Genomic DNA, 23,560 nt, shown 5'->3' with positions numbered 1-23,560 from the left:
CGAGTGACAGGTAATGACACCAGAGCTTCACGTGGCAGAGGAACGTCTTATTACATTTTACCACTTTGGTGAAACCAACGAGTACGGGTAAGGTGCTGACAACCTTGATGGCCTGGGTGAATCAAAACCATGATCAGCGGATCCTGTCAGCGCTAAGGAACGCAACTCTGCAAGCGAACAGAGGTGCACTAGATACATTTGCAACCTGACGTTGAGATGTTGGTTCTGAATCCAATATTTGTTTTGATCTGTTGTGATATGCGGATAAAACGACATTAAACCACGAGTCTCACAGAACACTGCATGGCAGCTTGTTCTTCCTCAGCATGCAAATCCTGACTGGTAAATATCAGTGTTAGTAAGACTTCAGTCTGTCCCCTGTAACTCGATACTCTCCAAACCGTCGGTCGTCTAATTACAAAAATAGTTATTGAAGTCAGGCGGTTAGAAGATGAAGATACAACGCTGAACCATTATTTACAACTGACGAACGAACGTTAACGAATGTACGAACGAGCGAATCTTCTTGATTACCTCCAATTATGACGGAGAGTACATATTCAGTCTCGCACTCCGACTCCGACACACCTAATTTGCAACGAATTACCGAAATCACTCATTAATCAGTCTCGGTAATCCGACACAGTGATCAGTGTACTCTGTGGTCATCTGCCCGCGAATACACAGCGCGTGTTTTGATGCGAGACGAATCGGCTGGTAGCTGCATATTACAACGGCTGCAGAGATAAACTTGCTTAACAATAAACAATTAATGCTTTGAATAAAGACAACAGGATATATCACATGCTTAGATCACCTCAATCTGATTAAAATCAGATACAAGTTCTCGCTTTCGACGAGGACATCCCATTACAGGTCACGTCAGAACAATCTTTCGCGAACTATGACCTACCAATGAAATGACCAACAGGAAGTCGACGTTAGCCACTTAGAAAGCAGCTTTCTTAAACTTTAGCTACCAGTTTCAAACATGCGACTTCCATTCCAATAGAAGTAACATTAAATCTCTAATATCTTGTGTGACAAACACGTTATATATGTCTGTCACGGGCTCATTAATTAAAAATAATATATAAAAAACTGGACTTAATATACATCCCTGGCGTACAACACTAGATGCTAGGAAGCACTGTGTTTTAATACATTGTGTTTTAATACAAGCCTTTACCGATGAATACATATTTTTTAGAACTTGAAACAATTTTCCATGACATCCTTTGGTAAGAAGTAAATATAACATTTTTTTACATGATCGAAAGCTTTTTTGAAATCTACAAATGCACAATAAAAGCGACCCCTAGGTTTACATAAATATGTGGGACCTAAAGCTTGCAATATAAATACATTGTCAACCATTGGATAGTTTAGGCGAAAACCAGCCTGAGATTCAGATAGAAGATTATTCACATCCAACCAAACTCTGAGACGTTTTTCTATAGTAAAAGTAAACAGCTTCCCCGTTACATTTAAAACAGAAATAACCCTTGAATTACTAGGCTCAGACCTTGTACCCGATTTGTACAATGGTAACATCATACCCACGTTCCACGACTCCGGAAACAATCCAGTGTTCATAATTATATTGAATAATAATTTCAAATATGGTATCAGAATTTTGCCTGATAACCTATAAAATTCATCTGGTATTCCATCTTCACCGGCAGATTTACCAGCTTTCAGTTTTTGTAATGCACACTCGATCTCTTTCTGTGATATTTCACCTGAAAATAGATCATCTGTAAATGGTAACTCGTTGCAGTCTTCATATGAATGGGAATTTACAAACTGCGTTACATAGCAAACAAAGGGTTTGGCTTCCAAGTTATTAAACGCGGGGTTAAGTAGATCTTTAAAATAAGTGAACCAGATGTCTGGTGACAAGGAGTAACTAGATGTATTACCTCGTATCGCCCTTTTTAATGAATTCCAGAAACGTTTACAGTCTCCATGTTTAGAACTTTATATCATTACACAGTTTAGCATCGCATATGTTCTTTGTCTTTCTACAGCATTTCTTGTACTCAGATTTCGCATTGAGATAAAGGTGAGGTGAGGTGAGGTGAGGTGAGGGAAATTGGTTTTAACGTCGCGTCCAAGATTATTGCACTTCTATAGCGACGTGCATGTACGTGTGTGTGTTTGTGTGGCTGCTTGTGCTAGTCCGGACTGATGCCGATTTATAGTGCTAGCTCACTGAGATACCATGAGGTGAGGTGAAATTGGGTTTAACGTCGCGTCCAAGATTATTGCACTTATATAGCGACGTGCATGCACGTGTATGTGTGTGTGTGGCTGCTTGTACTAGTCCGGACTGATGCCGATTTATAGTGCTAGCTCACTGAGATACCATGCCACAGTTTAACATGAATAACCCACTCAGACACAGTATACTGACTCCGATCCGACCAATCCTTGTTTTAGCCCCTTAATGCCGAGCGCCAGACAGGGTAACAACAAGTACCATCTTTTAACGTTTTTTGGTATGACGCGGCCGGGGATCGAACCCCGGACCTTCCGCTCTCCGGGCGGACGCTCTACCACTGGACCACGGAGGCGGTCTGAGATAAAGGTGTAAATATTATTGACATCACATTTATATATTCTAAACTTGTTCAGCAACCTATATTTTCTAGATTTTAGATTAGTACACTCTATATCAAACCAGGGCGGTTGTTGCTTATCGTGCTTTGTAACTACATGGACATATGCTCCTGCATTTTTACCACAATGAATTAAAATATCTCTAAACTTTCCCACAGCAGTATCTAAATTATGTTCTAATAATATAGAAAATGTATTAAACATTTCTTTGCCCATAGTGCTGCATAAATATTTTTGACATGAAGTGATCTTATCTTCAGGGAGTCTGTATCTAACTATATGATTTATTTACAAATGAGTAGTTTCAGGCCGCTTATTGGGTTGACAAGCTGAAGGTAGGATTTCAGAGTACATAGGATTGGCAAATGGTCTGACTCAGTTTGCTGAAGAACCGACATATCTATTACATTTATGAAAATATCAGGAGAAATAATGAAATAACGCTGCATCCAGAATGTGATACATAAGTGAAATTGCCTATGATATCTGACCCGTGAATATTCCGGGGTAGAATAGGTCTTCAGCAACCCATGCTTGCCGTAAAAGGTGACTATGCTTGTCGTAAAAGGCGACAAACGGGATCGGGTGGTCAGGGTCGCTGACTTGGTTGATGCATGACATCGATCCCAATTGCATGGGTCGATGCTCATGATATTAATCACTGAATTGTCTGGTCCAGACTCGATTATCTACAGACCGCCGTCATATAGCTGGAATATTGCTGAGTGCGGCGTTAAACAACAAACCAACCAACCAACCTATGATAACTAGATTTAGTGTCACTGTGACCATTGCCATATACCTATCCTCATGACTGACTTGCGTCAGCTGGTGACTCGTTAGTCTCACTGCTGGAAGTGGTCCAGTTGCGACGTCTTCCAACCTGGTGAATATCTGAGATTTCATGGTCGTATATAAACACCGTACCATCGATAACCAACTATCATAGCTCATATAAGCGACTTTTTTTTGTCACTTCCAGCTGTCATCTTAAAGGGAATTAATTTCGATCTAATCTGCCACGCTCGCTCCGTAAAATCCTCAGACATATTCAATTGTTCGAATTTGTGCGAAAATATGTATTTACAAACAGAAACAGCAGATAATGAACACCCGTACCACAATAAAAACAACTAAATTTGAAATTTCAAACTTTTATTACTTGGCATTAGAGTTAAATTGTTGTAAAATGTCCATATTCATAGAAATGAGACACTTTGATTCACAAAAATTGAGTCAATCACAGAAAAAAACACTTGTACCTTAATAAATGGGTGGGGTGGGGTGGGGTGGGGTGAGGTGCTTGTACTAGTCCGGACTGATGCCGATTTATAGTGCTAGCACACTGAGATACCATGCCGCAGTTTAACATGAATACCCCACTCAGACACAGTATACTGACTCCGAGCCGACCAGTCCTTGTTTTAGACCCTTAATGCCGAGCGCCAGACAGGGTAACAACAAGTACCATCTTTTAACGTCTTTTGGTATGACGCGGCCGGGGATCAAACCCCGGACCTTACGCACTCCGGGTGGACGCTCTACCACAAGACCACGGAGGCGGTGCCAGCAGTGGGACATGTCACAGGATTTTCTCACGTGAGAGAAATCTCACGATATGCAATCTATTTACAACCTATTATCTGCCATTCTACCATGAATTTGGAACTTACTCGATTCTGATTGGTCAATCAGAGGCTATTAAATCACAATAAACCCCCTCTGATTGAAACAGCTGGTTTGACGGCCGATTCACCGCGGAAGCTAATATTCGTAGAATGGTACTATTTTCAGTCATTGTCGGCAGGCATATTAAAAAAATTATATCTACAATTACAGGTTACAAAATGCACAGAAGCGGTTAATACAATATACAAAGGATGTGTGGCAATACATTTTGTGCAGAAAAACACGACAGAAATCAACAAAGGGAATGTATTTACATTTTGGAGAGCTTGGAATTTTGGCGCTTTTCTATATACGACTGTGACGTCATATCTTTTGCGTAACAATGAGCGGCATGACGTCATAATGGTGACGTGCGATGTAGAGCGAAAGCCTTGCAAAGCTTGCTTTGTTTTCTTTACGGATGCCCACCTCATGTTTGCTTACCAAGTTGCCGTGCTTATATGCTTTCAATGCCTGTCATATGTTCGATTGAAGTATTACGGTATAAACAAACTGCTTGAGGATATACAGCACCATATTTTTTTTCCGGTGATTCCGTAATTCAGATCGATAACGCACTCAAAACACTGAACTCAACCCATGACGCTTCACTCAGTATATTTGCTAACACCAAAGAGTTCGCATTTTATTTAGTCATGGTAGAATGGAGATAAACATTCTGTGTTTTCAATGTAGAGCTAGGTTACCTGTAGATTTAACCCCGCTAAATTGAATTTGGAACCGAACGCGCAGCGTGAGGTTTCAAATGTTAAATTTAGCGGTAACACAGTATGTTTATCTCCTAATTCCAGGCTCCGCTAAACTGGTTTCGAATGCAAGATTCGTCCCTAATATTAAATACTAAATTTTGGTTGGTTGATTTGTTGTTTAACGCCGCACTCAGCAGTATTCCAGCTGTATGACGGCGGTCTGTAAATAATTGAGTCTGGAACAGACAATCCAGTGATTGACATCATGAGCATCATGCATCAACCAAGTCAGCAACCTGACCACCCGATCCCGTTAGTCACCTTTTACGACAAGCATAGTCACATTTTACGGCAAGCATGGGTTGCTGAAGACCTATTCTACCCCGGAATATTAAATTTTGTATCCTTGGTATATCATTACCGTGCACGAGATATACGGCTCTCATCTACGCAGCTTCGGGTCTATTCTCACAGTAAGTTGTCACGTTCTGATATACATGTCAATGTGGCGGTAAGCACAAGTCACTCTCTCACTGCTTGAGTGTCGCTACTGAGAAGGTCGATGTACAGAAGCAAGAACAATTCTGTAAACATCTAAGTTTGATTATTACAAAATTCATTCCAATTATATTTCACAACAATGTCATCAAGCACCTTTGGTACATATAGAATACAAACAAACCATACTGTTTATATTTAGCCTGTCCTGTACAGTGAACAATCAATCCGATCACACGCGGGGACGCTCACAGGTCGAGGCAAAGACTGCTTGGCCGATGACCAATATCACATACTGACAACTGAACCCAAAGACGTACCATTGCAACCAATGCTTGCCGTAAATGGCGACTAACGGGATCGGGTGGTCAGACTCACTGACTTGGTTGAAGCATGTCATCGATCCCAATTTCGTGGAGCGATGCTCATGATGTCAATCACTGGATCACAGATCGCCGTCATTTAGCTGGAATATTACTGACTGCGGCTTAAAACAACCAACCAAACAACCAACCACAACGACTGTGGTCTTTGTTAAAGATAAACAACTTTACTTGAAACAATAACACACTATTTTCACACAGTATGTCAAGTGAACAATTTAATTTTTGATTATGAAATTTAACGAAAACATTTTTTTCAGCAAATCCGGGAACTGTTCCATAAAGTAAAACGGTATCCTGGAATATAGTCGCAGATGATTTCATAAAAAAGGATAAACATCACCGGGGGTCAGGTCGGGGAAGACCTTCCCAGCTGTACGGAAGTTGAGTGAGTGTTTCTGTGAGAGATTCTCCCCAGTTACTACTTTGTAGTCCTGCACCATGACCGTGGAATATATTTATTTTATGAAAAAATAATAATCGAGAAATGCATACAAAAGCAAGTCTAGCCAGCTCAAGCTAGCTCTATTAAGGTGGTCAGAGAATGTGTTTTAGAAAATGTATTTGGACACTTACATGTGTCTAATTTCATTTCAAGATTGCCCTGATAGGAAGGCTCTGAAAATGTTTAGTCTCTGAAATCAGCATAGGGATTTTTTATATATTTTTAGAGTCAAGAAGGATATTGTGTAATATAAGATTTCAGAGACTAAATGTTAGTCTAACTACTTTGTTATGCCTAGAGTTAACCAATGCTGTTTGACGACAGCAGTTTTGCAGAGGCCACAGTTCATCAGCACACACGTGAAGGGATGGACTTCAGTTCCACTGCTGGGCTTGGGCTTCTCTGCTGACTATTTCATTTTACTCATAGATAATTACTTGCGTCTTTTTAATCTGAAGCATTACCATTATACGACATTGCCTAAAATATCTTTTTGATTCGGGAATAACTCGATCAGATTCAACAAATAATTAGATAATCGGTGAAGCACATGGGTTGAGTCCAACGTGTTTGATTAGGTTGTTTCGAAAATTTTAATACATACCGACAAACGAAGCCGAACAAAATATGTCTCTGTCTTTGATCAAACATGTTTACATCAATATACTTTACTCACAATGAAAGTATTTAGCAATATAAATTGTGCACACATTAACATATCGCTCCTGAAGATAATAACTAAAGTACTCACGGAAATGAAAAAAACCCTGTTTTTTTCGATCTCAGATTTTAAACAAATGCAATTAATATACAAAATATATAAATATTCAAACAACTCAATTAGTACTAATTGGGCCTTGGCACAAATACAGCGTATCAAAGGTTTTTATGTCTTTTTACACGTAAAAGTGTGTAAAAATATGAACAAAACAGACTATTGTGAAACTGAGCATAACCAGGTGTTAGTAGATCAAGGTGAATGTCCATGACCTATGACACCTTGACGACAGGTGGAAACAGGTGCTTGAAACCCACGTGCATGTGATATGTCAGTGGTAAGTGATTTGTGAGTGGCATTGTGGGATAGTGAATCATCGTCAAAATATCAGAACGTAAAAGTAACATATTCCCTTCTCAAACAACTTACATGTCATTATTATTATGTACATAAAAATAGCTGTTATTTTTATTGTTGTTTTGATAACTTTTTTCCAGGCTAATTTGCATAATGCCTATAGCCTGTTTCTGCCATGTCAATTTGGACTTAGTTTTATTTTTGAATGTTGAAAGTGCCTACAAATTACCTCCTGTAAAGTACATTTTGTATTGAGCACTGAGATAAAACTAGCAAATCCAGACTAGTACTTTTCCAGTTGTTATGTTATTTCGTTATTTACATCTACGTAATGCTTTGTGTCGATTATTAAATCCAGCAAAACAGGGTTTTTTTCATTTCCATGAGTACTTTACCGCGAAGAACTACAGTACCTCAACCTATTATCCATTACACGTGGACGAGTGGTACGAACACGATGCCTCTAGTTTTGAGGCCTCACGTTAACTCGTCCTTCAAGGGTGATGTTCCAGACGGCATCTCCATTACCAGAAACTTGGCGATCATTGAAGTCGCTACCCTGAAGGAAGAAACCTTCGGCAGACACCTTCTCAGATGTACCATCGTCGCCCGAGCACTGTAAACTAAGCAGCAGCCTTCAACTACCACGCCAAGACTTATTTGCTCGGCTTCACCCGCCCCCTAGAAACCCAAACGTTTCCACATGCAATCGTATGATTACCAACAGGTTGTTCTTTTCCTAGCCTGCTATTTAATCATCTTCATCATCATCATTTCGTCGTTGTTCGTCAGATTTTCTGTCTAATATGTATTGTGTTATGGGATCGACAATTCGGTGTTTCGAATTTTTAAATACACAAAATATTATATAATTGCATTAAAATTGCCATCTGGTTGGGTTTGGGAAAAAAAAAACTGCTTTCAAATAATTACTTTTTTTCCACTGTGATTCGGGTGTCAACACAATCATGCTCTTACGTCAATTCGATACCAGTGGTGGATCAGTCAGAATGAAGGATTGTAAAATGTCATGTTAGGATTCAAAATACGCCCTTCTTATTAGATGTATTTTATGTTTTCTGTTCTTCTTAGTAGATTTCTTTGTGTTTTCTGTTCAAATGTATGACCACACATACAATGTACTTTGAATCGTGAAGCAACCACAACTCCTAGTTTCCCACTATTATACAAATCGTTGTTTTGACAATGATAGTGTTACGAGTCGATTCCCAAATTGAAACACTAGGTTAACCCAGAAATCTGAACGTAAAAGAATTTAGTGTGAAACCAAGAAACAACTAACAAATGGTATACAATCAACAATTGCAATACACAATTAACGAGGTTTACAAATCAAAACATGTTTACTGCACATCAATTACAATTGCAGTACACAACAGAGTGGTAGTACAATATTCGATGGCATTATAAAATATAAGAGCTGTGGAAATCTCAATGAAAAGAATAATAATCACCTCGCTGCAACAGTGGTCAAACTTCCGAGACAGGCCTAGGCTGAACTCCACGTGTATAGTCTGGCCTGACCTAGCACTTACTAAACAGTTCCAGACCACCCCAGTGTCATTTGAACATCAGAAAAAATTCCACATGTTTCTATAACGCTTGACATCCATCCATGCTATTCCGGATAATTCGAGCATCTAAAAATAAACTTTCTCACCACTGCTTACATAAAACAGTACCACATTCCCGACAACTAACATCGTCCAAATACAATGCAATGAACTTCCATTGAATCTAAACAGAAACAGTGTAATACAATTACTATCAATGTGTAGCAATATTTACACTGACAAGATAGACACAATTTTATGGATAACAACTTCTTTAATACTCTAAAAAGCGACGTTTCGGTATAGATCCTAATACCGTTGTCAAGCAGGACTGAATGAGGGACATAGTGCAGAATATATATAGCTAGTGGAGGATTAACAGTAGAGGATTAACAGTAACAACAAGGGCATACATGAGTGGGATAACATAGGTAGGTGTGACAACAAGGATGATGCTATCACAACACGATGGACAGAAAACACATAGCTAGAAGCCAATGGGGCATGAAGCCAATAAACAGGTGATTATTGTTTGATGAGTTCATAGTAGGCGGATGGGATGAAATAGCCTTGATCTCTGTTGATTGTTGGGTTGTGGCGGCGAATGTGGACTGCTTCTGTTAGTTTTCTTTTGGTGAAATCATGGAGGTTGTTGGCGAGGATTTGGACGTTGTCCCAGTTGATGATGTGATTGGGACAGTTGATGATATGGTCCGAGATGGCTGATTTGCTGTCGGATTTGATGGTGGAGGTTTTATGCTCTCTGATTCTAGTGTTGATTGGGCGGGAGGTTTCACCTACGTAAGATTGCCCGCAGTTGCAGTCAACTTTGTAGACTACACCTTTAACCTCTTGGGGTTTAGATGTGTTCCTGCCGTTGGCTCTTAGCAGGGTGTTGAGGGAGTTGGAGCTGGTGAAGTGGGTGTCGATGTTGGCTTGCTGTTTGAGGAGGCGGCTGATGATGTGGGAGGCTTTTCCTATGAACGGAAGGGCGCTGATTCGGGTTTAAGGGCCGCATGTCTGGGTGTGGGATAGAGTACAGAGGCGATGACTTTGTCGACTAGTTTGGCCGGATAATTGTTGAGGTGGGTGAAGACTTGGCGGAGGTGTGCGATCTCAGGTTTGGGGTCAGCAGAGGAAAGGTTGATGGCACGTTTGGTAAGGGTGGAGATGATGCCAGTCTTGGTTCTGAGAGGGTGGTTAGAGTTGAAGTGGATATACTGGTCGGTGTGGGTGGGCTTCCGGTAGACACTGGTTTGGATTCTGTTAGCTGAGTTTCTACAAACGAGGACATCTAGGAAGGGTAGTTGGTTGTCCTTTTCTGTTTCGATGGTGAACTGTACTCGGGGGTGTTGTTGGTTAAGATGTTGTAGTAGCAGGGTTGGGTCTTGGTCTTGTTTGAGGATGACAAAGGTTTCGTCAACTTTCCTGTACCAGCAAATAGGTTGGATGGGTGATGTTGTGAGGGCTTGCTGTTCGAAGTGGGTCATGTAGATTTCAGTAAGGATAGGAGACAGTGGGGATCCCATGGGTAGGCCGTGTATCTGTTGATAATACTCGTCGCCCCAGGTGAAGTATGTGGTGGAGATACAGGCGGTGGTGAGGGCGATGATGGATTCGGTGGTTAAGCTGGTTTCAGGAGGGGTTTCAGTGATGCGACGGCGGAGAATTTGCAGAGTGTCATCTATGGGTACGTTGGTGAAGAGGTCTACTACATCGTAACTGATGATTTGATCTGGATTGGTGATGTTCTTGAGTTTGGAGCAGAAGTCCGTGGAGTCAGAGATGAAGGAGTCGGCTGTTTTTCCTAAGGGGGCAAGGATTGTGGTTAGGTGTTGGGCCGTTTTGTAGAAGACAGTGTCTCGGGAGCACACAAGAAGACGGGCTTTAGGAGGGTTCTTGTGGATTTTGATGGTGGCTCTGGCATAGGGTGGCTGGGGGTGATTGATGGAGAGTTGGTGGTGAAGAGCTTGGCTAATTTCAAAGTTGTCTTTAAGTTGTTTGAGGAGGGTTTTATGTTGGCGGAGGAGTTTGGTGGTTGGGTCCTTCTTGATCTTTGAGTAGGTGGTGGGGTCTTGGAGGATGTTGTTCACTAGCTCATGGAAGTGGTCAGTGTCCATGATGACTGTGGCCTTGCCCTTGTCAGCAGGGGCAATCTTGATGGTGTTGTCATCAGGGAGTTGTTTGAAGGCTTTTGTCTCAGCTCTGGTGAGGTTGGGGGTTTGTGATTTGGTTTTGCCAAGGATGTCACAGATCTGGTGACGTAGGTAGTCAACCTTACCTCCTGGTGCCAGTTGCTGAAGCCCTTTCTCGATGTTGGAGATGAAGTCATCGTGGTTCCGTAGTGGTCTGGTGGGGATGTACTTCAGGCCTTTGGACAGGACGTTGGTCTGATCTGTAGTAAGTTGCTTTTTACTGAGGTTGATGACAGTCTTACAGTGGTGCTGTTTTATTTTAAGTTGACTAGGGGTGTTGGTTTGGGGCTTCTCGGTAAGGAGTTGTTGAAACTTGTCGATGTGGTTGGCTTTGGTCTTCGTGTGTAGTTTGTTGTTGGCCTGGGTCTGGGCAGAGCGCAGTGAGGAGAAGGTGTCTGGCTGGAGGGTAGTGTTGAGCTGGTTGATGTGGTCAGAGATGTCTTTGAGGGAGATGGCCTTGATCTTGCGATGATGGCGGATTCGTTCCGTGATGAGGCGTTGGGAGGCGGTGCGAAGGATGGCTCTGGCGGCAGGAGAGTTGATGGGGGATCTGATCCTAAGGCCTTTAGGGACGATGTTTTGGTCTCTGCATCTCATGAGGAAAGTAAAGTGGTTACTGGTTAGAATGTGCTTTTTCAAAGGTTAAAGGTGTAGTCTACAAAGTTGACTGCAACTGCGGGCAATCTTACGTAGGTGAAACCTCCCGCCCAATCAACACTAGAATCAGAGAGCATAAAACCTCCACCATCAAATCCGACAGCAAATCAGCCATCTCGGACCATATCATCAACTGTCCCAATCACATCATCAACTGGGACAACGTCCAAATCCTCGCCAACAACCTCCATGATTTCACCAAAAGAAAACTAACAGAAGCAGTCCACATTCGCCGCCACAACCCAACAATCAACAGAGATCAAGGCTATTTCATCCCATCCGCCTACTATGAACTCATCAAACAATAATCACCTGTTTATTGGCTTCATGCCCCATTGGCTTCTAGCTATGTGTTTTCTGTCCATCGTGTTGTGATAGCATCATCCTTGTTGTCACACCTACCTATGTTATCCCACTCATGTATGCCCTTGTTGTTACTGTTAATCCTCTACTAGCTATATATATTCTGCACTATGTCCCTCATTCAGTCCTGCTTGACAACGGTATAAGGATCTATACCGAAACGTCGCTTTTTACAGTATTAAAGAAGTTGTTATCCATAAAATTGTGTCTATCTTGTCATCCGCCAACTTCTAAGTAATGCCTATCAAACAAACAATATTTACACTGTCATATAACAATAGTATCGATTGTTGGTCGAATTATGCTTTTGTAAACTGTTTCCAAATGAAATGAAAAATACTTTCACATAGCTGAATAGTTAAACTTTGATTCATTTTAAAAAGATCTCTTCTGACAGATATGTCAAAGACAATTTAACTGAACCACGGACTTCTTTTATTCGGGCATTTGTTTGTTTCTATTTGGTGTGACTTACGTTGTATATACCTGTACATTTGGCCCCCATTAGAAAAAAACAATATGTCAAAGATCCATGCAGATCATGGTGACACATCTTAACAGTGATCCTGAAAGGCCTTTACGATTCACTGTTACTGTGAAACACATTTACACAGTATTACATCTTTTTCCCTGGTTTTAAGACATACACGAGAACGGTAAATATATCAGGAACTGTCAGGAACATAAGGATGAGAACAATGAAAATGATGCCGACCCATCCCAGAGTAACTGCACTTGGTCTGTCATCAGGGATGCTGATTCTTTTACGTATAGTCTTGGATAGTATGGATTTATCCACAGCCAAAGCACTCTTTAACAAGTCTACATCTACCCAGGTATTTTCAAAAAGTTTGCAGCTGCAGTTGCAGAGAGCACTCGAAGCAAAGTAGACTGAAGGCACAGATGATGAAAATTGAAAACCAGAACTGACCATCTTATCAGTGATGCTGGTGGTGGATGTTGTGATAATATCAGCAGTAGACAAAGAAGCTACCGATGCTTCTCCCAGTGTTTTGTTCACTGTTTGATCAATCGATCTGGACTGTTCAGTGTTTGTGGCCATACTCGGTGCTGTTGTTTCAGAGGCGTACGTTGATGGATCATGTGTTGACACGCCCTGGCCTGAGGTGATCTGTGTTTCAACAGGGGAACTTGTGATGGAGGTACTTAATACTTCGACTGAGGTGATCTGTATTTCAAAAGGGGAACTTGTGAAGGAAGTGCTTAATGCTTCGACTGAGGTGATCTGTGTTTCAACAGGGGAACTTGTGATGGAGGTACTTAATCCTTCGACTGAGGTGATCTGTGTTTCAACAGGGGAACTTGTGATGGAGGTACTTAATGCTTCGACTGATAACACTGATGTACTCGACACACCAGGAGATTGATCTGAACTTTGGGCTGAAAGGGCTCTCGCACTGGTCGTTGGAACTGACTCCTCTGAACTTTGTGACAGTTTCATAAGGCTGTTTGATGTTTGAAGGGCAGTTGTATGCAGGGTTGGGACCAGACTATCTTCAGATGTGAGAATGCTGTTAACAGATCTCGTTGATGTTGCACTGGTGACAGTAGTTGAAGATGTTGTCACAGATGGCATGCAATCAGTCTGCAACACATTACCATTTATATTTCATATATATGTTAAATGCCTGATGGAAGCAAGAAAACAAAAAGCACTCGGTATCATAGAAATCATCTCAAAACTCTTGATTGTTAAGTTTAAAAAATAAATATATAAAATATAAATACACAGTTTGAACTTGAGTGAGTGAGTGAGTATGACGTGGCCGTGAACCACCGACTTTTCGCTCTCAAGTCCGACGCTCTATCCAGCAGACCACGGAGGTCCACCAAAATCGCGGCGGTGCCTTCAAGGCATTGTACCCACGTGAGACCGAGACGGGCGAATGCTTAAACAACTAGCTTTAGGCTACCCCACCGCCCTGAAAAGCCAGATCATACATAGAATATCAGCCGATTGTGCTTTCGTATCATAAATATCCTATATAAGGTTAAAACTGAATTGTGCGAGCCCAATATATATTGTTTTATACCTAATATATGATGTTAATGATACAAAAACACACGAGGATAATAAACTCTATTTCATATTATGATATTCTTAAAATAATTGAAGCTAAAAGATATTGCTATTCATAATGGTAACTTTAGAAACTGCGTTGTTGGAATACACAGCCTGAGAGGACCCCTCCATATATGATATAGTACCAAACGATTTTGCAGCCCTGTTTGCACCCATAATCACTCACACATCGGGAACCGCTATCCATTCATTTGGAGAATGTTATTCGATAGTTTTTGAGCAAGTAGACACCACATCGATATACAAAGCTTAATAAAAGTGGTTCTTGCTAGGTGACCTCATGGGCATTTTTGTCGGATTGAGATATAAATGTTATCGGACTAGTTTATGCAATTCATTATGTTAAAAGAAATTATACTTTTAACCAAAAGTGCCACATTGCAATAAGAAAGTTTAATACAATAGTGATCAGAGAGTAATTCCTGCCAGTATTGATTGGCAAATGATTTAAAAGTTTAGTTTGAAATATCAATATTGTGTCTTGAACACAATTTTAAATATTGAAAATCAAATGGTCACGTATTCAAGTAAATAAACAGTCAAAACATATATATTCCTAAAAATTGATAATGGTTACAAGTAAATACTGGTGACATTTGTGGTAAAGAAAAACTGAAAATATTTATCATATATATATATATATATATATCATATATTAATAAAAAAAACATGGTAACCTCCCCAAACTATATGTACCGCATGTCAGATAAGACGAATGTTATAACTCACATGATTTACTTGAAGATATCCTCCAAGTGCGAATGACATAGCTGTCTTGTACGCCTTTTGATAAATGTACCCTGAAAAGCCTTGGCACCTGACATCTGATGTTCCAATCCTGTAGGCTTGATTGGACAAAACAATAGTGCTCGACGAAAATTCTGTGTTTTGTATCCCTGACCACGTTGCTGATGGTATTTGATTCCCATCCAAACGTACAAGCCCAACACAGGATGTATTGGCGAATATTGTTACTGATGTGACAAAGTTAGTGGGAGTCAGATCAATGATTTCAAAATCATAGGACGTCTTCCATTGATCTATCGGAGGAACGAGAAGCATGCTTGGGTCTGTATCTGTCACAAATCGTTCAGGGCTCATGGTGAATTGAGCAACAATAATTCTTGAAGTTGAACTAAGATACAGAGACGTTCCCGAAGCAAGATTCAGAGTATGTCTGTTTCTGTACCCAATCGTGTAGGTGCTTCCTGAAGAATCTGTCACCTCAGCTGTGTTTTCTGCTGCCACGATTGTAACCAAATCTGATGATGACCGACCCGGAAATGACGTCACAACATAAGAACATCCCCATGTGTTAAGAGGGGGCATCTGTTCAACCATGAAGTCACCGAGCCCGTCGTTTTTCCATGGCATTATTGGTGTCCAGTCCGAACCAACAAAAACTGCCACTTTATCCAGTGATGTTATTATAGTTCCAGACATGTCGGTGGCAATCTGCAGCTGAAGGACTTGGTAAGCCTTGAGGCTGACCGTTAGGACATCACCGTCTCCATATTGACTCAGGTTATATGATAATGTGTATGGTTGGGCCAATTTAAACTGGACCCTTACAGAGGTATCGACAACAGCTGCTATAGCAACTTGACAGACGTACTCTTCACAGTATGTTGTAACCATGTATTCTGTTCCCAGAGAGCTGATTGGCAGAGCTTGAAACCCCCCAGTGCTGTCTCCATCTGCTGAAGAGAGACTCTGGCTGTAGCCCTGCACTGTAATGTCTCCATCACTCTCTATGAGGATTCCATTATTGCTGATCCCGGTTTGAAGAACATTAAGCTCACTGGCCACGTTGATCAAAGAAGAGTTTCCTTGGTAAACAGTTGTCGTCATTTGTGGCAGGAGATCCAGGCGTAACGGAGCTGATATCTTGACAGTAACGTCCACTGTGCTCATTGTTGTTATCACGAGATCCTGTTTACATGTATCGACGATGCTCTCAATGAACAAGACAAGAAACTTTTGCCCACTGTTGCTTGGCACTGTAAATTAGAACAGCATGAATGATTTTTTTTATTAACACAGCTTTGAACAGTATTCCAGTTGTAGAACGGCATGACAGCTTAATGTGGGATGAAATCCATCTGTGATGCATGCGTTTGACGTTTACTACGCAGGGGCAACCCACGAGCACGGCTATGGTGCTGAGAACCTAGACACATTATCTGAGAGAATAAGGGATTCGAACTAGCATAAGTTTCTAGCATGGCTAAGGGACGCAAGTCTGCATAGTGAGCTGCGGCACATTAGACATCAACCAAGTCAGCGAGTGTGACCACCCGTTCCCGTTAGTCGTAAGAGGCTCAGTCGTAAGTGGTCAGGCTCGCTGACTTGGTTGATGCATGTCATCGATCCCAATTGCTTGGATCGATGCTCATGAAATTAATCACTGTGTCTGGTCCAGACTCGATTATTTACAGACCGCCCTCATATAGCTGGAATATTACTGAGTGTGGCGTTAAACGAACAAACCAACCAACTAACCAAAGAGTGAGATACCCCTTCACACCCCACCCCCTTCCATGTAGACAAATCCCGATGAAATTGGTGAGGCACGTTTTGTTTGATGCCACAATTAGCGGTCGAAAATGGGCCAAGAAAGCAAGTAGATAACATGCAATCACCAGGTCAAACATTGTGACCACCCCCTCCTTAGAATCTGAGTCAGTGTCAGCGGCCCATTATACCCTAGAACTCCCATCGGGTGATTACTCCTAATTTTCTATCAGCTTTAGCAAAAATGGTTACTGAGACATTAATCAAACTAAATATCTGGAATTTCTGGGCTCGATCGTTAGTTTCTTCAACCAATGATTTATTGATGAGACAACTGGCAGCCTTGTATTCGGCCAGTGTAGATGGATACTTGTGCAGCTGATGGGTGGTTTGTCTTTCATCTGTGATGATGCTGACTAAGACCATGGGTGAGTGAGTGAGTTAACATAGACGGGAAGATGTTAAAAAACCGGCTCTATGCATAAATCAAGCAAGTGTCCTGTGAATGGCGTGGCCCTAACAGCTTACCTTTGGCGGTAAAGATTTAGGTGGCATTGGCATCAATGCCATCTTTTGTCACTATTTGTCAGTATTTTTGTCCATTTACCTATGGCCGAACATTTAGGAGCGTATGAAGCATAGGATAAACAGTAACCTTGTCGTACACGATTTCAAGGGCAGTGAAATCTATGAACAGCACTTACGATTATTTCACACTTTAGATATTACTTGAAAACAATGAACTTATTTACACCTGAATGCTTGTGTGCTCTATTATTTCATGACCTGCGTCATGAATGAACATTTGGCGGCCAAGTGATGCAAACATTTCAAACGTTGGACCTCGGATTACATGTTCATTTTCTAGAGTACATAAATTTGTGAAATACTGTCACTTCGTGTCGTGCATCATATTCTCATTTAAAAAAACAGCTGGATTCATGAGACCGAGGTGATCGACTGAGGTTGATTGGCAGTATAAATTGTGTCACCCTTGATGAGATTCATGTTTCAATATCGATTTTTGACGTAGGTTGTGCCCAGTTTTTCCTGCACATGTATCGATGAGAACCCAACTGGTGAGGGAGAGTATGATGTTTAGTAGTATAGGTAATGGTGATTCTACCGCAACTCCGCTGGAGTCAGATTTATACCCCAATACCTATACTACAGGGGTAATTTTTTATGCAAAACCCACGATGCACACAAATAATCGTCATGAGACTAAGCTAAACTGTAATGAAAAGGGCTCACCACCACCTGAACCTTTCCGAACCCTATCAATGCTTCTTTGATATAATATTTTATAGGTAATGGTGATTCTACCGCAACTCCAGTGGAGCTAGATTTACATCCTGATACCTACACTACAGGGGTAATTTTTTATGCAAAGACGACGATGTGATTCAATGATCGGCATGAATCGTATTAAAGGAAACATCAATAATAAATAATAATGGATAAAATCTACTATAGCCTGCGAGGATATTGGGAAGGTATAGGAGCAATACAAAAAATAGCCACTGCGGCTAAGGTATCTAAAGATGTGGCCAAGGATTGGTTAAAGAAACAAGCGATGTGGCAAATACATTTACCTGCCCGCGTTATGTACCGAGGAAGAAGTTTGATATTTTTACAACGAATGAAGTTTATCAGGCTGACCTCTTGTTTCTTCCTCACGATAAGGTAAGATGCAAAACATATAAATATGCTTTAACCGTAGTGGATGTTGCTAGTCGGTACAAAGAGGCTGAGCCATTAACCTCGAAAGATTTAAAAGAAGTAGCTGATGCACTGAGCCTATAAATGGCCTAAGATGTTTCAAGTTGATCCTGGTCGCTAGTTTATGGGATCAGTAACTAAACTATTACCAAAGCACTATGCCAAAAGGTGTGGTGAAAAAGAGGCCCACCGTAGTCAAGCTATTGTTGAAAGATTTAACCAGACATTAGCAGAACGTTTGTTTGGATATCAGTATGGGATTGAAATGAAATCGGATCGATTAAGATCAATGGAATGGGTGACACGATAACCAGCTGTTGTATCAGCCCTGTATAATGAAGTAACGAGATTAATCGGGAAGAAACCATCCGATGCGATTAAAATTAAATCTGTGACTACCGAATCTTCAGCACAGCGGAGAGATAATGAACAAAAACTTTTAGAGTAAGCATAAGATATTTATATCAGCCCGGTGAGCTCGAAGGAGGCCAACGTCGTGCATCTGATCCGATTTGGTCTCTTAAGATATATAACATTAGTTGGTTGGTTATAAAAGCAGGTGAGCCTATTCTTTATTATCTTAAAGGTGGACGGGGCAGGGGATTTGTACGAGAAGAGTTGCTCATGATTCCCAGAGATACAGTAATACCACCATAACCATAAGCATAGGTAGTTACACCATCCTTATCAATCCATCTCTTTGTATCTAAGGGGACAATGATGTCTTGTTCATTCTTAATCCTTATATCATGTGATTGACACTTCTTAAAGTGTTCATCTCGTGTTTGAACGTTCTACCATTGAATAATGCTTCTTTATACTCTTCGTGTTTGATATGCTTTTAACCACATACTTCTTAAAGCCTTTAGCTTTTCTTATCTCCCCATTATCAGAGGTTTTTTTTATAGCATATATCTTAGGTCTTAATCCAACATACCAATAATCCATACCATCTTAATCCAATAGGAGTTCCAGCACATTCATCCTTCATCTTACCTAATACCTTTTTATTTAGTACGCTGTGCAGTGGATTATCTTTTGGGTAATCGCTCGTATCGTACATATCTATTTTTTGTCATATCTTTATACACATCCTCGGTTTGTATTTCAATCAACAAAGAATCAGTATCGGCATATAACACCTCGCATCTATCGCCGTATTGCTTCTTAAGTTCGTTGTAATAAAAGTCATGCATTAAGTGTTTTGACAAGTCAAGAATACTCATGCCAACGTACACCGGTCTTTTGAATATTATATTACTCTTCTGCATATGTGTGGGGCGGTCGAGTAGCCTAGTGGTTAAAGCGTTCGCTCGTCACGCCGAAGACCCGGGTTCGATTCTCGACATGGGTACTATGTGTGAAGCCCATTTCTGGTGTCCCCCGCCGTGATATTGCTGGAATATTGCTAAAAGCGGCGTAAAACCATACTTACTCACTTACTCTGCATATGTAGTGTGGCGAAGTCGTTATCTTACTTCTATTAAAAGCCGGGCTGGCCATAAGTTTCCTAAGTCTTTCTGCCTCATTAGATATCTGGTTTTTGTTTATCGGTAGCAACCACAATTTTATTATTATACCCTATCACTTGGCCGATCTTAAGTTTCATATTACTCGGGGACATGTATAATGTATAGTGGGATCGTACTCGGGGACATGTATAATGTATAGTGGGATCGTACTCGGGGACATGTATAATGCATAGTGGGATCGTACTCGGGGACATGTATAATGTATAGTGGGATCGTACTCGGGGACATGTATAATGTATAGTGGGATCGTACTCGGGGACATGTATAATGCATAGTGGGATCGTACTCGGGGACATGTATAATGTATAGTGGGATCGTACTCGGGGACATGTATAATGTATAGTTGGATCGTACTCGGGGACATGTATGATGTATAGTGGGATCGTACTCGGGGACATGTATAATGCATAGTGGGATCGTACTCGGGGACATATATAATGTATAGTGGGATCGTACTCGGGGACATGTATAATGCATAGTGGGATCGTACTCGGGGACATTTATAATGTATAGTGGGATCGTACTCGGGGACATGTATAATGCATAGTGGGATCGTACTCGGGGACATGTATAATGTATAGTGGGATCGTACTCGGGGACATGTATGATGTATAGTGGGATCGTACTCGGGGACATGTATAATGTATAGTGGGATCGTACTCGGGGACATGTATAATGTATAGTGGGATCGTACTCGGGGACATGTATAATGCATAGTGGGATCGTACTCGGGGACATGTATAATGTATAGTGGGATCGTACTCGGGGACATGTATAATGCATAGTGGGATCGTACTCGGGGACATGTATAATGCATAGTGGGATCGTACTCGGGGACATGTATAATGTATGGTGGGATCGTACTCGGGGACATGTATAATGCATAGTGGGATCGTCCTCGGGGACATGTATAATGTATAGTGGGATCGTACTCGGGGACATGTATAATGTATGGTGGGATCGTACTCGGGGACATGTATAATGCATAGTGGGATCGTACTCGGGGACATGTATAATGCATAGTGGGATCGTACTCGGGGACATGTATAATGCATAGTGGGATCGTACTCGGGGACATGTATAATGCATAGTGGGATCGTACTCGGGGACATGTATAATGTATAGTGGGATCGTACTCGGGGACATGTATAATGCATAGTGGGATCGTACTCGGGGACATGTATAATGCATAGTGGGATCGTACTCGGGGACATGTATAATGCATAGTGGGATCGTACTCGGGGACATGTATAATGTATAGTGGGATCGTACTCGGGGACATGTATAATGTATAGTGGGATCGTACTCGGGGACATGTATAATGTATAGTGGGATCGTACTCGGGGACATGTATAATGTATAGTGGGATCGTACTCGGGGACATGTATAATGCATAGTGGGATCGTACTCGGGGACATGTATAATGTATGGTGGGATCGTACTCGGGGACATGTATAATGCATAGTGGGATCGTACTCGGGGACATGTATAATGCATAGTGGGATCGTACTCGGGGACATGTATAATGCATAGTGGGATCGTACTCGGGGACATGTATAATGCATAGTGGGATCGTACTCGGGGACATGTATAATGTATAGTGGGATCGTACTCGGGGACATGTATAATGCATAGTGGGATCGTACTCGGGGCTTATATCCCCTCAAAAAGAAAGAGTGTGTTAGTGGCTCCCCTGCCAGATGACCCAGGCTATATGTTATTGAGTCGCCCATCATTAAAAGATGTTAACTTAAATTTGGTTACTGAATTCGATGATATATTAAATAACTTGAATGCTATACCTGGTATTTCTACACTTATGATTAAAGTCTTGTTGGGTGATGCGCCAGACGATGGCCTAGAGATATTGCCAGGACTTAGAATTAAATGGCTTAAAAAACATCAACGTCAACGTTGTAGTAATATTATTTCTCTACGATTAGCGCCCGTTGCAACACTTGGGGGGGGGGGGGGGGGGGGGGGGGGGGGTTCAAGTTAACACTAAGTTAATACTAAGATATTTATGCCATATAATATACATCTAATAAGGCTGATGTATACTCTCAAGTCATTATCAGCCAACCGTTTACACACTCTTATGTCACAATATATATTATGGGTTTATATCCGGTGCTCGATGAAGCATCTGAAAAGATGGATACTGTTGATGGATTTCGATTACATCAAATAAGTGACATAAAAAATCGAATGGAGGAGAGGGAGTTGAGACTTGGATTATATAAAAAGTATCACAGAGCTGTGAATGCTCTCGACGGAGTTGACACTGCACTTGTAACGGCTGGCATGGGACTCGGTGTAGCCAGTGTTGGTTTATTATCAACTATAATCGCCGCACCTATCGCACTTGGCATGGAAGTAGTGGCCGGAGTCTCTGGACTGGCGGGAATAGCGATAACATTTATTTCTCGGTTGCAAAAGAAAGCATTAAAACATGATAGTATTGGTGTACTCGCAGAAGCAAAGTTAAATAGCATTGAGGATCATATTTCAACATAACTGGCTGATTGTAAGATATCCGAGAAGGAGTTTCGTTTAGTGTTGTAATAACTCGCCAAATACAATCCACGAAGCAGGAGATTCGTTCAAATTCTTGCCAGTGCCATTAGGGAAAACGATAAAAAAAAGTTCACAGAACAGGGGAGACAACAAGCGCGTCAATTATTCCGTGCCAAAACCAAAGAACTGGTTGGAGATTAAGAATAGATTGTTTCCTGGATACAGGGTTGGATCATTCATTCATTTAGACGAATGCGCACATAAGTTTATTATAATGGGGAATTACAAGCCAACAAAGGAAGAAATTGAAGAAGCTATCCAAAATTATCAAACGGGGAGATTTGCCTCAAGGTATATATTATATCAGTGATGTTAAACCATCCAAATACGGTCATCAATTGTTTCTTTCCAATTTCAAAGAAGAGTATACAGTCTGGTCTCCTAGTAAAATGAACGAAGAACTTAGTAAAAATGTTGAATATCACTTTGTTCAAAATAATGGTATGCGTATGAGTAAAAATAATAGACAATTTCGTTTAGAGTCATGACGATCGTTGAATCGCATCGTGGTTTTTTCATAAAAAATACCTTTGTAGTACAGGTATTGGGGTATAAATCTGCCTCCAGTGGAGCTGCGGTAGAACCACCATTACCTATAAAAAAATATTTTATTTACAGCATATGGGAATGGCTCAGGTGGCGGTGAGCCAGAACCCTTTTCATTACAATTTAGTTTAGTCTCATGACGATCATTTGTTCGCATCGTCGTTTTTGCATAAAAAATTACCCATGTACATGTAGAAGTAGTATTGGGGGGTGAATCTGGCTCCAGAGTTGCGGCAGAATCACCATTACCTATACTACTCGTTTGATTTATCTCACATTCTTTTCAACGCGACTTGGAATTTCAACGCAGTTTCTCTGAAGATCCGGGGTAGAATAGGTCTTCAGCAACCCATGATTTCCATAAAAGGCGACTAT

General features: G+C 41.1%; 2 protein-coding genes across 2 annotated transcripts; both read right to left on the bottom strand.

Annotated features, from left to right (window-relative positions):
- Positions 1-9,952: 9,952 nt before the first annotated feature.
- LOC124111221 lies at positions 9,953-11,767 on the bottom strand. The gene has a single exon (XM_046470863.2). The coding sequence runs from the start codon at positions 11,765-11,767 to the stop codon at positions 9,953-9,955; it is 1,815 nt and encodes a 604-aa protein (XP_046326819.2).
- Positions 11,768-12,426: 659 nt separating this feature from the next.
- Positions 12,427-17,209, bottom strand: LOC124111230 (mucin-22-like). The gene is made up of 3 exons (XM_048388211.1): positions 17,179-17,209; positions 15,024-16,294; positions 12,427-13,796 (listed from the first exon to the last, which is right to left on the bottom strand). The coding sequence occupies exons 1-3, from the start codon at positions 17,207-17,209 to the stop codon at positions 12,807-12,809; spliced, it is 2,292 nt and encodes a 763-aa protein (XP_048244168.1). The 3' UTR covers positions 12,427-12,806.
- Positions 17,210-23,560: the final 6,351 nt, after the last annotated feature.

The sequence above is a fragment of the Haliotis rufescens genome, unplaced genomic scaffold, assembly GCF_023055435.1.
Source record: "Haliotis rufescens isolate VD_foot unplaced genomic scaffold, xgHalRufe1.0.p SCAF_7, whole genome shotgun sequence".
NCBI classification, from domain to species: domain Eukaryota; kingdom Metazoa; phylum Mollusca; class Gastropoda; order Lepetellida; family Haliotidae; genus Haliotis; species Haliotis rufescens.
The sequence above is the reverse complement of the archived record's forward strand: the minus strand, read 5'-3'. Positions and strand labels throughout refer to the sequence as shown.

Coding starts and splice junctions, on each gene's coding strand:
- LOC124111221 (XM_046470863.2), bottom strand. CDS start 11,767: ATGAGATGCAGAGACCAAAACATCGTCCCTAAAGGCCTTAGGATCAGA.
- LOC124111230 (XM_048388211.1), bottom strand. CDS start 17,209: ATGAAAGACAAACCACCCATCAGCTGCACAA. Junction 16,295..17,178: donor ACCACCCATCAGCTGCACAA/GTATCCATCTAC, acceptor TCTAATTTACAG/TGCCAAGCAACAGTGGGCAA. Junction 13,797..15,023: donor GATATCTTCAAGTAAATCAT/GTGAGTTATAAC, acceptor AATGTGTTGCAG/ACTGATTGCATGCCATCTGT.